The following is a 17,651-nucleotide window of genomic DNA, read 5'->3' as shown; positions in this document are numbered from 1 at the left end:
ACGATGCCAAATACATTTTTCATGTTTCTTAAGCTAACTGTTTAAATAGTTAAGTGAACATCTGTCCAAATTTCCCCATCATTTCCATTTAGAAAAGTCTCCTATTTGAAGGCTGAAGAAAAGCACCTGCTTAACAATGCAAATGGTGCTGTCTGGGGCCCCTTTATTTTGTTTAATCTAGATTGAGCTTCACACAACTGTGATGCTAATGAATAATGGATATTTTATACTTGTGCATGTAGTAGTGCTGGGCACAGAGCAAATCTAGGATTAACCTCCCAGTTTCCCTGCCTAATGCATTTGACTCATTTTTTTGAGTTTGCTGTGACTTGGGTACTCTAAAAACGGATGCCTGGTTTTATGGGAAATGGGAAAATCCTGGCAAAAGCTGTCAGGCTTTGCTGTGCCCAGGTGGAAAGGGGCTGCTACGCTGAGGAAGGGAGGGATGTCTGGGGTAATGGCTTGATTTGTGAGTGGGTGCTGAATGAGAGCCAAGGCGTTCCAGGGTGGAGACCTGGACGCTTCTCAGTGCCGCATTTTTCCAGTCCAGTCTGCTGGCGTTAGGCAGCTGAGGCCCGTGCCCAGCTGCCTCCCCTGCCTGGCCTGCCTGTGGGGGCAGGAGCAAGAGCTTGCAGGGAGAAAGGGGCTGACTTTTGCTGGTGCAAATGATACAGCTGGGATTTTACTCTGCCTTTCAGCTTTCAGGTGACGGAATTGTAGGGGAAGACGTTTCAGTACTCCCTTTGCGAGTTTTCCATCCTGCACAAGTGTTTCTGTTTTGGCTTGCATTGTTTTGCTCTCAGGGAAAACACAGTGCTGTTTCTTCACAGGAAGGCCTGGGGTTTTCCGGCCAGGCCTAATGAAAGACCACTGATACCACTTCTAAAGAAAAATAAGGGTGGGCTTTCTTACAGCTGGAGAGCGAGCTGACTTCAGGAGCACGGCAGTGGAGGAGGGTGGGAGAGTTGTGTGGAGGTTTCTGTAACACTGCTGGGTGTTTTAATTCACGATTACTGGCCAGTAATAATTAGTATTGCTTAGCTTGGAAATTGCAGGTTTAGAAATTGGTTATAGATTTTCCTGATGCTTCTCATCTGCGTGTTGTGGAATCAGCCAGAACCGATGGCTTGAAGCAAACCGTGAGCCCAGATCTGTCTGCGGGCAGCGGCGCGTTGCGTGCGCAGAGCTAATGGCCAGCAGGGATCGTACGTCTTGAGGCTCATCGCCCCCAAAATACAGTTTCTATCATCTTCTAGGCCAAGTAACTAACCACATGCCTATTGACCAGAGGCTGGGGTGAACCTTGGTTCTGTCAGCCCGTGGATCAGTGCCCCCGGCTGGTTGGCGCGGCTCTGATGCCGCAGTGGCACCGTGCCCCTGGCACACACGGGGTCTGCAGGGACACCTCGGGCGAGGGGGCTGCAGGAAAGATGCCGCAGTCTTGCTTGAGTCCCCCGACGGGAGCTGTAACAGCAGCAGACATCTGGGGAGACAGATAGTGAAAGCCAAGATGGAAATGGCAAAGCTTCCAGTGCTGAAGGGCTGTCCTGGAGGAGCGGGGAGCTGAAGTGGAACGGCTGAGCATGCTGTTCAGGCTGCCGTGGAAGGGCTTAGCTGGCTCCCGGGAGGGCTGGGGAGGCAGGAGGAGGGGGGCACAGCCGGGGAGGAGGGCTTGCTCTCTGAGGTGCCTTGTGAAACGCTGTGCACTCGTTGCAAGAGAAGTCGTGCTTTTTCTTTTTAAACAGCAGGTAAGTGAGGCTCTTCCTGAGCTCTGTTACAGCGCTGCCTGCCAGGATTGGTAAAGTTTGCAGGACTTCTGTGTCCTGCTGGCAGCCTGTCCCTCTGTCAGGCTGCGGCCAAGTGCAGCATGCCCATGTGGAGCAGGACGAGCAGCTCCCAGCACCTACCCCACTGCTGCAGAGAGGCAGATAGTTTTTGACTGAAATTTTGTGAGCCCCAAAATAGTGCTCTAAGTGTTTAATGCTTTTCTCCATTAGACAGCAAATTAGCCCTAGGCTCACAAACCAAATGAAGTTTCATCTCGATGATCGGAGCCTGCTCACCAGGCAGTTTTATCCCAAGTTCCCTCACGCTGGTTGGTCAGTGAAACGGAGACTGCAACTTCTATTTATTGGTGCAATACAGTATTTGATACTGCTAATTACACTTAATTAGTCCTTCCACCATTTAATTAAAATGGCTTCTAATGATTGTGCTTCTTTGGCAGGCTCTTTGGTACCACCGGGAATTGTGCTGCCTGCAGTAAACTGATCCCTGCCTTTGAGATGGTGATGAGGGCCAGAGATAATGTTTACCATTTGGACTGCTTTGCCTGTCAGCTCTGCAACCAGCGGTGAGGACACAGTTATTGTACACACAAACTGATTTATACCTTTGCCCGTGAAATAGGGGAAATGTTTGATGCACACTGCCCGTCTGGGGCTCGCAGCCTGCTGGCAGGGCTCGGGCTGGTTTGCCAGGCTGACCTGGGGGATGCATGTAAGTACCTGTAGCCCTTTTACTGCAAATCCCCTTGGAGCTGGTGGGAGTTGGAGGGGCAAGGGGGAGGACACAGACACAGACTGTACAGCTGCTGCTGAATAAAACAAACTGCTCCAGCGTCCTTTCAGGATCTACCCTCTTTGCAGAAGGCAGACGATGGTGAACGGACCTCCTCTGGCAAACTGACGTTATCTCGCTTAAATCATGTTTCTGACATGCTCAAAACTGGGGATGGAAAAGAAGAAGGATAAAGAGAAGGGGCAGGAAGGAGAAAGATACTCTGGCTGAGCCCTTTCCAGCACTAGGAACAAATCCCTTCAGTTGTTGTGTAACTAACAGGGCATCTTGGTGGTATCATTTTGAGTGGGGCTTACGTGTTTCTGCAGGGTTTTACCCAGTGGAAGATGCCTATCAGAGAGTATAATAAAGCATCATGCACAGTGTTTTCACTTTGACTACCTGTAGCCAGTTGAATCAGGGAGGGCCATGAAAAATCTTCCCGTGTTTGTTGGTCATCGTAGGCAGAATGGAAGCCCACAGAACCAGACCGTGTCACCTTCTGATGCATCCATCTGTCCATCCTTGTCTAAGATAGACCTGAAACTGCTTGCTGTCCTTACTGCTTGCTTAGTCAGGCTGTACTGACTGCCCAGGGTCCAAGGGCTGTGCTGGGGTTCCTGTTCTGGGTCTGTGGTTGTGTTTCTCAAAGATGAAACTAGGATGCCGTGCCTCATCCCGTGGGAAAGTGTGAGAGAGATGACAAAACTTGTGGGAAGATGGAGAACCCAATTCTGTAAAAGTCAAGCTAAAAGCCTGACTTACACATGCACTGCTCACTCCAGAAAAGAGTCACAGTGGGATCTCTCATGAAGCAGCCATACATGTGTGAATGCAAACCCCTGCCGCCTTGCCCCTGAACTTGGGAGATCCTGTCCGATTCTGCTCTCGCACCCTCTGACAGCCCTAGAGATGAATTTGGTGTCAGCAGGTTGGTGCCAGAGCACGGAGGAGGCGGCTGCGGTGGCTCCCCTCACTCACTGAAGGCGGGGGCAGTGCTTGTTGGAGGCACAGAGCTCCATGGATGCTGTCGCCTGCACGGGCGCGGTGGCAGTGCCGGGCGGCAGTGACATCTAGTGGCTCCTGGCCTTGGGCTCCCTGCGGAAGCCACGCGGGAGCTTTCAGTTGCCCGGTCTTGTTTGGTGACGCTTGAACACAGAGCTGATCCCCTCGTTCCCCTAGATGCTCCTTCCACACTGCTACAATCACCAGTCGGTTCTGGGATTTGTCTCCGGACTCGGGCGTGTTGTGGGTGCTGCCAGGCTCAGGAGCATCTCTTTCCAGCCTCCTGATGATTCCTGGGCAGGAGAGGGGTGCTCCCAAACTCCACCCCAGAACTAGGGCTGGAGCATCTCAAATGTCCCCTCAGGCAGAGGCAAGTCCCAGCTCTGGGCTGCACAGGCAGGAGTGCTAGACTGGCCTTGGAGGTCTGCAGGATGAGTATCTGTCACCAACCCCCTACTTCACCCTTCTTCTCTCACGGAAAAACCCAGTGCTGCCTACTTTTCTTTTTCAGGAATTTCTTTTAAATTTCACCCTTTATTTCAAAGACTCCAGAGCATCTACCTCCCTCCCTTTCCTCTCCAGCTGCCAGTGTGGTCCCACTCTGCCCTTCAGACAACCTCCAGGGCTGTCACTGCCCGGCAGGAGAGCACAGGTAATCCCCTGTTCTGGCAGAGTTGTGCTGTGATGCACAAGGGATTTGTTCAGTTTGTGAGGGGCTGTGTTGTTCTGAAAGATGGGCTACGTGTGGATTCTTACTTTTGGCTGAGGCCAGAGGGCTACAAATTTTCATGACTTACTCTGTAGCGATTTTGGCTTGAAAGGGCAGAATGGAAGTGATCCTGTAAGAGATGACACTGAGAACAGTGAGATTAAGTAAACCTAAAGTCAAAATTGCAGAGGTGGATGCCAGTCCTAGTTCTGAATTGGAAACCTCACCTGAAACCCTTTCTTGTTCTTCAGCTCTGAAGAGATTTGATGATGAAGACCTTTCCTTAGATCTCTTCCAGTTTACTTGCCGTTCTATAGCTGGACTCTGTAGAGAGTGCTGAATCTATCACAGCAAAATCTCTAATATTTTTACCAAGTGTGCAGTGTTTTCATTACTGTATTCCCTAAAACATCAGGTTTGCAGCAACTCCTGCATTACTACTCAGCCCTTTAAACCCCCAAATTCTCCAGCTCCTCCTTTGGCTCCTCTAGACCCAAAACCAGGTTTAGCAAGAGACAGCTGTTGACGATGCTGGTGGCAAGAGTAATTTTTGCATTTCTCTTCCTGGAGATTTATATGGCTCTTAAGGTGGGGATAAGTAGTGAAAAGCAAGCAGATGTGTCTTTTATTCATTGTGAGAAAACCAGCTTCTGGGGAAGGTGGTCATAAGGAGAGTGTGTGTGCTGTACTGTTTTTTACCACAAAAGCTGTTGATTTAAATTAGGAGTAATTTTTATCTATTTAATATACAGAAAAGGTTGAATTTCAGAACTACTTGAGCATGTGCCACAGAGGGAAGAAGATGGAAGGTCTTCAGTGAAATCCTATGTAGTGTGAACCAATGCCCAGTTCTCTCTGCACCAACTTGGCAAATTACTCAGCTTATTTGCAGGTGTCCAGTTGGAGAAAACTTGTGCCCGTGTTGGCCCTATGAAGGAGCTCTAAAATTATCAGTCCTGTTCTTTTGGCAGAAAATACTCAGTTTTATGGGGATGCTCTGCCTGAAGCTGCCTGAGTTACAAATGATGAAAGCACTTTAGACAAGGAGTAGGCAGTGCCAAAGCTCTCCCTGGGAGCAGGGGAAATGGGCATTTGAGGTCTGCTAAGTCTCCTGAGGATTGGGTCATCTCCAATTATCTTCCTTCAAAGCCCAGTGGATATTTAGCCTTGCCAGAGGCTGGTACCTACCCCTTCCTCTCTGCAGAGCTGCCTGGAGGCACAGTGCCTGACCCAGGGTGTCTCTCTGCTTTAGGGACCTGAGGCTGATTTCAGACTCAGCTCTTGGCGCAGCCTGTGCTCTGGTCTGTCACTGCCCTGCCAGTGTGATGGACAAAAACCAGCCCCTGAATTGGGTGCAGAGAACATTATTTGTTATCTTAGAAGTAAAGATTAGCTTCTGATTCCCAAGCAAGCAGGCAGGGCGGGCAGAGCTATTGGCTGCCAAGTCGCACCTCTCCAATCTTATATGTGGAACTTTTTTGACCTTAATGGTCAAATAAAATTGTTAAATATCACAAGCTTCTCTGTCAACTTCAAGACAAACAGAACAATTTACATGGTATATAGAGAGCAGTGCCCTTCGCTCAATGAAGATAAAGGTTAGGAGTCCAGCCACCGAGAAATTTCTATTTATTGTTCAGCACTGTACACAAGGGGGTGAGGGAGGACTTAATAGCCAGTCCTTGCCTGGAAATTAGTGTAAATACTGCTTCACCCGAGGGAACTGTGGAAATGTGGATACCAGCAAAAACTTCAAATAGGCTCCGTGTAATATTGCCCGCTTGATTTCCTGGCTGGAGAGCCAATACCTCTTGTCTGCAGGGACAAATCCCTTAACTGCTCCCAACCTCCTCCTGCAGCTGCCATGCAGAGAGTGGGACCTGCCCCCTGAGCTGCTCCCTGTGGCCTGGAGCCAAGCATGGATGTGCCAGGGAAAGGGACAGCAAAACCCCAGGACAGCAAGGGGTTTCAGCACTGGCAGAGCTAGAAATCACACTCTGCTCACCAGAGCTGCCTTCAGACCCAAACCGCCTCAAATTCCCCCCGAAGTCACCTCCGTTCATACTCACGCCCACTAATCCTTTTTCATCTTCCAGATTCTGCGTGGGAGACAAGTTTTTCCTGAAGAACAACATGATCTTGTGTCAGATGGACTATGAGGAAGGGCAGCTGAATGGGAGTTTCGAGTCCCAGGTTCAATAACAGCCCCTGCTTTGCTGGAGCACTGTGGGATGGGCGCTTGGCCGCACGAGCAGCGAGGGCGTCTGTCAGCTTGCCTGCAATATTTTTTTAATTCTTGGTCCAGAGAGGACTGTATACATTGTAGTACTTTTCCCCCCCAACACAAAGCAGTTACAATTTTAGATGTACAGTTGTGCCTGCTTAGCTGAGCACTGCATTGCTTGTATGTTTGTGAGTTTTTGGGGTCTGGGGGAGGGCTCTGTACAGTCTGTTTTCTGTATATAAACTGGAACATTTATTTTATGAAAAATGTAATGCAATTTTATTACTGGTGTGAATTAAAAATTATGAATGTTTCCTGGTCATCTTTGCTGTGGTTTCTTCCCCGTGTGGCAAAAGCCTGTATTTCCTGTGCTTTATGCTGAGCAGACTTGGAAACGTGTACATAAATCCCTGGAAACTGCATGGATCACAGCAGAGGCAGGTTCTCTCATAATAACCGGGTAAAATGCTGCTGCAGGGTTGTGGACACTTCCATCCAACCACCTGCTTCCCCGTAGAATGGGAGGGAATGAGCTGGGGGCAGGTGATGGCTGGGAGCCATCGGCACCGCTGGCGGGGTCCCACCGAGGCTGCTGTGCCGTGCTGAGCTGCTGGCTGAGAGGCTCCTTGTGGATGCAGACAGAGCAGTTCCACGGAATTCCTGCTGGCTGGCTCAAACGGTGTCTCCAGTCTGGGCTGCGAGGAGCAGGCTCCCTTCAGCCCTGCCAGTGGGTGCCTGGGCATTGATCAGAATATTAATTTCAAGGCTTTGCTAGGCAGTGGGATTTTCCCGTGGGGCATCACTTGTCCAGGTCAGAGCTGCTGCGAGAGCTGATGTCAGGGCTGGGACGTGACCGGGCGCTGATGCAGCAGATCCCAGCTCCCAGCCCTTTTTGCTTACTCTGTGCCAGGTGCTTTGACCTCTCACACAATAAAAGTGATCAGATTTGAGGCATCTCCCGGAGAAAAAATTCTGAACTGTGTTCCTGCTGCGATGCTTTGTGCAATGATTTTCAAGGTTATGCAATTCATGTGCAACCCACTGGACTGTATCAAACACATTTCTTTGTATAGTGAGTGTCACTTTAATATAGTGCACCAGTAGCTGTAAAGGATGGCTGCAATTCTATTTATTTTGTCTTCGTGCTTTTTCTTAGATTTACCCCTCTTTCCTTTAATAAATAGACACCGACTACTTTTTTTCTGATGTGACTTAATTGGTTGCTGGTCCTGGGTCGCTTGTGTGTGCTCTCTGAATTGCAAATGCCAGATGCAGTGCAGCTTGGTGCTGCTCTGCCTGTTGCATGAAATGCTTTTATGTACGCCTGTGCTGAATAACAGCTAAGCAGAAGCAAAACACCACCAGACATTTAGCCTGCTTCAAAATATTGCCTGTCATCTGGAGCTACCTCAGACATGTGGATTGATTGAGTGATTTTCCTTCGCAAACAGATGTTTTGGGTTGGGAGACCCAGTATAAAATGCGTGGCCTCATCCCTTTTTATTCCCATAAACATGGAATAGCAGTTAAAGAGCCACTTACAGCTGCCTATGGATATAGGGTGTTCAAACTGCCATTCTGTTTTAGTGCTTCGTGGGGTTGGGGGAGATTGTCTTTTGAGAAACTGTGAAGTTGATGCCCTTTTTGTAGGGGCTATCGGAGGCAGCCACTCTGGGGCTACGGAAGGAGCAGCTTGTTGCCCAAATGTTTTGATTCCTTGCTTTGAAATGGGCTGCCAGACAGCCACTGCCCCTGCCTGTGCTCTGAGTCGATGCCTGCCTGCCTGCCCGCCCATGGGATTTACTGCAATCCAGCACACAATGGCAGTGCAGGGCTGCTGTCCCACGGTGAGGAAGGGAGTGGTAAAATCAAACCAAAACCACTCACCAAACAAGCTGGTGGGGCTGTTCAGTTTCAGTTCAGATTCTTAAGCAAGGCTTTGGTACCAGTTTAAAAATCGAGTCCTTCAGAGAAAGGTACCTGTGTTACACCATGGCCCATGAATCAGGTGGGAGGAAGGCCTGGGGCAGGACACAACTTCTCAGTGCTGAATGGGGTGTGGCAAATGTCCAATTGTCATGTATTATTAATAAAAATACAAGGGAGAAATTGTGCAACATCCGTATTCCTCTTTTCTGTGTCTACACAGCAGACAAGGCCTACCTGCCACAGCCCGTGGCCCCAAGAGCATTGGAGGTGGGATACCTTTAAAATAAAAATCCCAGGAGGACAATGCAATCATGAATTCTTGTCTGAATGCTGCAAATTTGCTTAATAGAAACAAGTGCTGGAGTGCAGACCTGCTGTTGAATAATCGCTTCCACTCTGTGGAGCAGAGCATGGAAACCTTTTGATGGTGTTACAGTCATCACTTGGCATAAATATTCATTCAAGGAATCAGAGCAGAGTAAATGGCATTTTAGCCACTAATCATTTAGTATTAGCAGATAGCCTTTTTACTGCTAAAGATAACCACTGCCTAATCAGTTTAGTGACCACTGGCATATAGTATGACATTTAAGCCTGTGCCTCAGTCCCCGCATTGAGGACACGGCTGCCGGTGACCCCTCTGCCCAAGCCCCCATTGTTCCCTGTGTCAGCCCCAGCTGCCAACTGCACTCAACTGGCTTTAACTTCTGCATTATCTGCCATTTGCCTCCTTATCTTAGATCAAAGAGGAATTTTAAGTTCATACTACAAATGTTAAAATCTAGGATCTTCTGTCTCTCTTACTTTTTGTGGTTGGGGCTAATGGCTGATCACAGCGCAGTCTGATTTTGAGATTAAAAAACAAGCCAGTGTTTAAAGGCAATCAAAATCTTAGGCTTCGTCTCCATTCATCTTTAATGCTGGTGTAATTGCTGCACAGATTCTGGCTCTTCCTGCAGACTTAATTTATTTTATTTTTGGAGCATGCCCCTGTCTGTCAGAGGGATGTTATACTTCCCTGAGCAGCATTAGCGCTATTGAGCACTGCGCCACCGGCAATCCGGCTCACCCCATTTCATATCTTGCCAAACAAGTTAATCTAATATTAACAGCGGTTTGTTACCTCGTTGTTAGCTTAATTTACTTTACAAGAAATGCTATATTTGCGTTCCATCCCTCTGTCATTGGCTTATGAACCGCGCTTCCCAAGGCCAAGAAGGGATGGTTCGCGCCGCTCGGCGCCAGTCCCTCGGCGCGGCACTGCCGCACAGGGGAGGGGGGCATCACCCCCACCAGGCATCTTCCCTAATTGGCATGGGGGGATGTGGGGAGTTGGGAGGAGGATTTCGAAAGCCACAGAGCAGGTCCTGGAAATGCAATACTGACAGTAGCACAAATGCCGCTGCTGCTCTTCCAGTAATAGAGCTGAGTCGTAGACAGCAGCTTTCCCTAGCGGCAAACACGTACAGTAAATGTCTTTAGTGTGGAAATCAGCAGACCTATGGGCACAGGGGCAGACGTCTGCAGCACCAACAGGCTCCCCAGGCTTTCAGAGAGTGCTCCCACACCAGCCCCTGCCACACACCAGGGACTTGCCCAGGTCTGTCTGTCCACCAGCACAGCGGGGGCCCTGCACCTCACTTCCAAATTGCTGGGGTGGGGGAGCCGTGAGCAACGTCCTCCAAGCAATCACTCAAAAGCCCCTTCCCAAATGATCCAGCAGCCCCATGGAGCCGTGCCAGCTGCTGTGCTTGAAGGGTGGTGGGATGGAGCTGGGGATGCTCCATGGTGGCTGTGGGTGACATCAATGATCCAGGACCTGGGGCTGTCCCTGCTAGGTCAGGAAATGTGGAGTTGTTGGAGGAGGAAATGGCTTTCCAGCGGTAGCTTGTGACTTAATTCTTCATTAGCTCACTCTGTGTTCCATTGCTAAGCCCTGTCCTTGTTTATGGGGCCCTGGCTTCCCACCTGCTCCAGCAGCTGCTGCCTTCTGCTGCTTACAGGAAGGGAATGACCCCTCTGGGTTTAATAGCAAAATGCTGAAGGATGCCAGGGGCAACTCTGTCCAGGCTGAGACATCTGGCAGGGCAGTTTTGTGGTGCTGAAGGTTTTTAGGGAAGGTCTGAGGGAAAGCAGAGCTGGAAGGACCAAACCCAGAGAAACGGCCAGAGACAGAGAGGTGGAATGAAGCAGGGGACCAGCTGCAGATGAAAGTACCAAATATTGGTAGATTATTTTGAGTGATTGGAGGGCAAGTGCCCAAAACAGAGATCAGTTTTGCCACAAAAGCACTATGAAGCCCCTAATAAGTGAAGTAAACAGCGGAGGTGTAAATATAAATGCACATCCAGGCTCCACTGCCTACCAGCCACATGAACCTGAAGGCGCAGGAGCTTCCTGGAAGGAATGTTTCACTACTAACTTAAATTATTTGAGGAGAGGAAGAAGGTGCTGCCTGCTGTCTGCCTGAAGGGGAGCAGAGGGGCCAGCTGCCTGTTTTAGTCCTTGATAATAACACTGCTGGAAAGAAATGTTGCTAATGCAACCTGAGCTTTTATGGGTGATTTTACTTAGAAAATTACCTTGAGAATAGCTTTCTTATTATTGAATAGACTCAGGTATTTGCTTAAAGGTCTTGACATCCCTGCAGAAACTGTAGAAAATTGTGATTTTATTTAATGAAAATATTGTTGTTCAAAACCTGTTTCACTCTGGGGCTTACCCTGCAGGCCTGTGTGCATCCCAGCAGTGGAAAAGCATCAATTTCCTCTGGTCTGCCTCTCCCTCTGCAGCTCACCTGGGGTTTTTCCACCCTCAAAAGGCATCCGCACGCACTTTGCCATCCATGTCTATCCCAGTGGAGTTACATGTAGCCTGTTAGTGGTAAGAGTGGCCATCAATGCTGCTCTGAAATGGGTTGCCACCCTCCAAGGACAATCCCTGGGTGACATCCACCCTGGAAGCTGCTGGGTCGCTCTTCTCCCCTTGGCTTCGGGTCCCATCACTGTGGTGATTCCTCAAGCCGTGGCCTCCAGTTGGTGGCTCAAGGGCAATGGATGTCCAAAACCCTGCCCAAGGTGTCCCTGTCCCATCCTCCAGTGGCACCTATAGAAAGGGCCCCTCTCTCTAGGAATGGCTTTTCAGTAAGTCTATTATTTAACCTAAGTAACCCCTTTAATGTTCAGCACTTGGGTTCAGAAGGAGGGATTCTGTTTACAGGTTGCTTTTCTGAGAAGAGTGTGTCTTTGTCATCATTAATTTTTTTTAATTACTATTTCTTAAATTCTTGCTGAACAGAGCCCAGAGATGCAGTGAAGCATCTTGCCTTGGCAGCACACGTGGTGCAGTCACAGCAGCCCTGGGGGCTGAGGCAGTGACCTCTGCCAGAGGACGAGGAGGAGGAGGAAAGGTGCCCCAAAGTCTCAACTGGAATGCAAAAGTTCAGGACACAACATCCTCCAGAGCAGCATGCCTTGCCTTTGCGCCCCAGAGGAAGCTCTAGGAAATGCCATCCTTTGGCAAGGTACAAACATCAACATTGTGGCTCTGTCGTGGCCACAGTGAGAGCCCAGGGGCTGCTCCTGGCTGCCCTGAGCCAGTCCCCTCACCAGTGGGGAGCAGCAGCCTCATAAATAATCCCTCAGTGTAACGGCAATGTTGTAAAACATGAATATTTAGTGCATGCATAATAGTTGTTTATTCATACTTAAATGTCAGCTGATGAAAACATATTTAAAAGGCTCCATTCCTGGGGAAGCACAGGCAGCTAGAGGAGAGGGGATGCAAGTCACACTGCTTCTTGCCACACTGAAACTCACCCAGGGCAGCAGTGATGGACCCCTGCACTCTCCAGCTGCAACATATTCCTGCTCCCTGGGTGCCAGACCTGGGGGAGCCAGCGTTGTCACACTCTTAACACGTCCATCTCCCACCAATGGAGGGTTTCACATCTGTGCCAGAGCTGAATTTGGCTAAAACTCTGCCAGTTTGGGGTGCGCACTCCCAGCACGGGCGATGGGGTGCCCAACACTTTGCAGGACAAGGATGCTGTGGATGCAGGGATGCAGCCAAGGGTGCAGGCAGGTGGTCCCCCCTCGTCCTGCCTGTCTGCCTGCCCACTCCCGCTCACTAGCACGAATATTCAACACTTGGGAAGCAGGGAAAAAAAATAAAAAGAGAGAGAAATAAATTATCAGTAAAGTAAAGAAACACAAACTTATGAAGGACAATTTTTTTTGCTGTCAATACACACAAAGACACAAAAATTGGAAGCTTTTGAGGAAAAGAAATGCGTCTGAACTTCTGAGCAAGCGAGAAAGTACTGAAAAGCCCTGCCATGCCGAGCTCCTCTGAGGTAACTTCTGTGCTTGGAAAGAATATTTCAGAAGACATTTTATTCTTTAGAAGATGCCAAAAATGCAAGACTTGGCACTTTAACAAAACAGAAAAAGGAAAACACATAATCTTCTTAACTAGTAAGTCTTTGAGCCCAGGATCACATTGTTGCCATATAATAAAAAGGGATGTTATGCAGTAAATTGGGCAGTTAAGAATTCTGTGCATACTCAAAATCATGACATTTCAAGGACAATAAAGTTGGCTGGCTCGTGGCCATTGGCCATACGAACAGAAAACAAAAAAAAAGGATTGTCAGCTGGTTATTCATACTGCATTACAAAACAAGTCTCCCAACAGGCAAACACTCTTTATTGCTTGTGTTTTTGCTCCAGAAATATATTTTTTAATTAAAAAGAAAAAAAAAAAAGAGTTCTTGCAGCATTCATCTTACAAATGTTAACCCCTTAAAAGACAATTTTGACATGCTTTGCCGCTGGCTTTTCCACTTTATAAATGTTCTACAGACAAAGAGAAAATCAGAAGGAAAAATTTATTTCTCACATGGCATAAGTGTCTGTTTCTTTATGGGAGAAAAAAAGAGAATCAAGGCATTCGAGACAGCTTTTATGCTATTAATCATGTGGGATGCAATTAATCATGTGGGATTAATCTGTTTTGGGGCATCTGACTCAAAATCATCCCCAGAGAGTTGTTTTCCAGGGAAAACACATAGAATCTGTGAGCATGTGCCGGGTGATGTCCCCAGACCTGCAGCCAGGGCTGAGCATGGTCCCACTTTAATGCTGGGCTGCAGAGTGGGGCTGGTGGCACGGATGTGCTGGCTCAGGGAAGGGCACCTGCCGTGGGCAGAGCATTGGTTTGGCTGTGTAACTTTACCATGTATATCACTTTACTGTGACCTGCAGGGCCATACAGGCTCCCTGGGGGCTGTGTTGTTACTAGAATCGTTACACATTGTGCACAAACAATGATTTCTGTCTCCTCCATGGCTGCATTACACACGGGCAGTGATGCTGCTCCTCCCGTGCTTCCTGCAGGCCCTGCTCCTCCAAGTTCAGCCAGGAATGCCAAACTCTGAGGCACATCCTGCAGGTTTCTGACACACTGCTGCTGCTGTGCCCCTACTCTGTCTCTTTAATTGTCCCAGGGGGTTGTGCTGGAACAGCTGCAGGTGGTTTGCAGTGAGATGATCAGGACTACACCTTCTGCAGGTGGTGGGGGAGCTGGCTTGGGGTGAGATGTTGGGAGTATCTGCTTGGAACAGGTAGGGCAGTGGGCTTTTTCTGGCCTTTTGTTTGGGTTGGAGAAAGTGCAGGAGGTGTCTGCACATCCTGAGGGATGGAGTGGGCCTTGGGAGGAGGGAAGAGATGGGTGCATGGTATGTGCTGGTGCTGTGCTGTTCTGTTCTGACTTCTTGCTAAGAGCTGCAAGAGTATGTGAGGAAAGGAATGTCAAAACACTGCTTAAGTCAAATCCCCTTGGCTGAAGGACAGGTCTTTGCTGTGGGAGGGAATTATGCCCCTGTTTGGTCACAAAGCTCCCACAAAATTGACCCCCTCCTGCTGGGCTATGGGAGAGAGACTGAGTCAGGCTGTTGTGGTCAGAGTTTTTCCCCTTTGTCACTTAAGTAAATCTGTCCTGACCACAACTTAGGGGAGTAGCTTGGTCAAAAAAACTTCTGTAAGTGTTTTTTGGGAAGGGCTGGTTATTTGTTTGTAGAAATGGCACCAAGCTAGATCCTGAACCGATGCAAATAAATGTGCTGCCTGTCAAGCCACTGTATTTCTCTCACCCTCTGAGTCTTGGGTCAGCTCCCTGCTCTTCCATAGTTGCTCCTGCGTTCTGTGCCACTGGTTTCCCCAAAATAGCCTTGCAACTCCTGCTTCTCCCTCTCCTCCCAAGTTCTCGAGCGCCTTTTTTTGCAGTGTGATTTGCTCAACCTTTGTTTGGCGTTTTAACCCACTTTTGTGTCTCCCCTGGCTCTGCCTATATGTGTTGTTTCTCGTATTTACCTTGTTTTGATTGCACAGTCTGTGGGACAAAGCACAATGATGCCATTCTGTGGATAATTAAATCCTCCTGGTTGTGGCCCAGCCAGTGGGACAACTCATGCAGGAGGGTATAAACTGCCTGGATTTGCATGCAGAGCCTGTCATCTGCTGTGAATCATTTTCGGATGCTTTTGCATGAGCGAAGCTGTTTAAAAATAAATTGTATTGTATTAGACTAATGGAAGATAATAAATTCGGCTGGTCTTTTAGCTTAAAATTCATCAATGTCTGGAGCTGGAAGGGGGGAAGGAGCTGGAGGACATCGAGCCATCCGGCAGTTAATGGCCAGGAGCTTGGCTCTTGCCAGGCTGCTGTGATGCCCAGCAGTGTCACACTGCTCTGGCAGCTTGAGGATAGCACAAGCACTAAACCCCTCTTAAAAAGGCAAAAACTAAAAAAAAAAAAAAACCAAACCAAAAAAAAAAAAAAAAAAAAAAACCCAAACCAAAAAAACAACCCCAAAAATCCTTTCTTCTTTTAAACATCAATTAGCAAGATATCCTTTAATCAAAGTCTGCTCTATGTGGCACTGCGCTAAGGGATTATTCCAAGATCAAAAACCTTTGAATTATTGAAGCCTTTCAACCCTGATGGCATTGGATGTCCCCATGCTACAGCAGGGAGAGGCCTTTTTTTGGGGTGCAATTTCCCCAAGATCAGAACACGTCTGCTCTGCTCTGATTTTTGGCCAGCAGCGTGGGAGAGGGGTTGCAGACTCGAGCCCAAGGCTTGTGCGGATTGTCACTGGGAGAACAGCACACAGAGTGCGTGACCTGTCTCTGTGCTGCCTCGCCAGGGTGTGACAAGGCTCCTGGGACAGTGTCCCTTGCAGGGGGTGCTCTGTAGCCCCATCCTGGCTGTGGGGGTGCGGCAGGGAGTGCGCTTGCAGTGGGGACAGTTCGCATCCCCGAGAAGTGAGCCGGCTGTACAGTCGGCTTTGTGGTTATTTCCGTGCGTCACCACCTGCTCTGAGCGCCGGTGCCCCGCTCCCGCATCCCCTCGTGCCCGTGTCTCCCAGCATATGCTCTCTCTGGTTTCCTGCAATTCCGCTGCTGCAGACAGACTGCGGCACCAGGTGGCTCCGGCACCGCTCCAGGACAGCATCCCCGTGGTGTGACAGCCCTCTGATGCCAAGCCCTGGCTGTGGCAGAGGGGCCTCTCTCCCACTAAGATCCAACAGATTTTCCCCTCAGCCCCTCTGTGTGGATGATGCCTTCTCGTCCCAGTGCCACGGGAAATTTGGGGTGATTCTGGTGAATCCTGATTGAAGCCTGATGTAGGAGGAGAGGCGAGAGCAAGCACGTGGGGGGAAAGCAGCTTATTAGTAGAGCAAATAACTCACAGTGCATAAATCCCTCGACAAGCACAATTCCTGTTTTTGAATATCTGCAGAGGGGCTGTGCTCTTCCCAAAACTGTTGGTACTCAGAATTAATGGAGTTTGCTTTTTTTCCCCTTTTAGTTTGGGATGTGTGGGTGTGTCCTGTCTGTGCTCAGGCTGTGCTGGCCAGCTGCAGTGGCTCACACCAGTTGCCACTCTGGTACCCTGCCAGAGCACCCCAGCACTCTCCCTCTGCACAGCCAGGACAAAGGTCCTAGAAACGTCCTAATTCCCTGAAAATATGGCAAAAGCAAAGACTTGTGTGGACAGGATTAATATTCACCTAACACAAAAAGCTCTGTAGGCAAAGCTTGCTCACTGATGGAAGATGAAGACAAAAGCCCTCTAAGCAGGGCTGCTTATGTTTAAACTCATGTGAGTGTTTGAGAAAGTGCATTTTCCTAGTAATTTTTATTTTCTTATGTTTGACCCAATACAACTGTTAGTTTTCTTTCACATTTCCAGTGGCGCTCCGCTGAGGAAGCCAAGAGTATAATTTAGGGAAGGAAAAGGTGCAGCAAATAGACACTTTGGCCTCTGTAAAGTACTCCTGCCACTTAAGAAGCCACTTGATGAATGGAACCTTTGGTTGATGTCATTTGCTGGCTTTGTGAGCAGCTTCTGCCAAAGTCTTGCTTTGAGGAAAAGCATATTTTAGAAAGTGCATGTATGATCTGGACTTGCTGTTACATGTGGTGAGGCTCAGGGTCCTGGAAACTCAACTTCCTTATTGCTGGGAACAGGATCAAGCAGTACTCTGGAAACTTTCCTCCCTCATGCCCCCAAAACATTGCATTTACAGCAGGAGATAAAGGCTGTGAGAGAGCTGCAGGTACAAACACATCATGCTTTGAGCTGCTGCTGTTGTCTTTCTTCGCATACAGATCACTGGCAGGGCTGATCCTGCCAAAGTTAACCCTGCCCATCAATGTCCCCTCTGTCCCAAATGAGGGTCCCAAGGGGGTAACTTGGCAGGGGCTTTTTCAGCAGCAAGGTGGGATGGGCAGCACCTGCTTGGATGCATGGTGAGGGCTGACTACCCCAGGAAAATAAAATAAGTTCAGTTTTATCCCCATTAGCAATAGCTCAAACCAGTACCCCTTTCCCATGGCTGGAGATGGTCTGATACAAGAGAAGGCTCCAGGGCTGCCTGTCTGCTGCAGCTGCGAGAGGTGGAATTTGGGTTTGGGGTGCTGTCCCTCAGCATGCTGCTCCAAGCCTGCCTCCTCTCACACTGTCAGCTCTGCCCTGAGTTTGGCAAGGATTTCTTGCAAAGTCACTCCTGGTGACTGCTGTGTTGTAGACCACCTCCAGCAGCGGGGCTGCTCCTCCCGGGTGCCACAGGAGCATTCCCAGTGTGTGTGGGGCACAGGAGCCAGCCCTGGGGCTGTGCAGCAGGTAAATCTGTACCTGCAGTGGGGCTGCTGCCCTGGTA

General features: G+C 49.0%; 1 protein-coding gene across 2 annotated transcripts in view; it reads left to right on the top strand.

The window, feature by feature from the left end:
* The window catches only part of LMO1 (LIM domain only 1), a 59,914-nt gene extending 52,289 nt beyond the window's left edge, over positions 1-7,625 (top strand). For both annotated transcript variants that reach the window (XM_032111504.1, XM_032111503.1), the window contains exons 3-4: positions 2,228-2,353; positions 6,370-7,625. In XM_032111504.1, the coding sequence (XP_031967395.1) occupies positions 2,228-2,353; positions 6,370-6,475 (232 nt within the window). In that variant the 3' untranslated portion in view covers positions 6,476-7,625. The remainder of the gene's footprint in view (positions 1-2,227; positions 2,354-6,369) is intronic.
* The last annotated feature ends 10,026 nt before the right edge of the window (positions 7,626-17,651 follow it).

The sequence above is a fragment of the Corvus moneduloides genome, chromosome 6 (genome assembly GCF_009650955.1).
Source record: "Corvus moneduloides isolate bCorMon1 chromosome 6, bCorMon1.pri, whole genome shotgun sequence".
Lineage (NCBI taxonomy): Eukaryota > Metazoa > Chordata > Aves > Passeriformes > Corvidae > Corvus > Corvus moneduloides.
The sequence above is the reverse complement of the archived record's forward strand: the minus strand, read 5'-3'. Positions and strand labels throughout refer to the sequence as shown.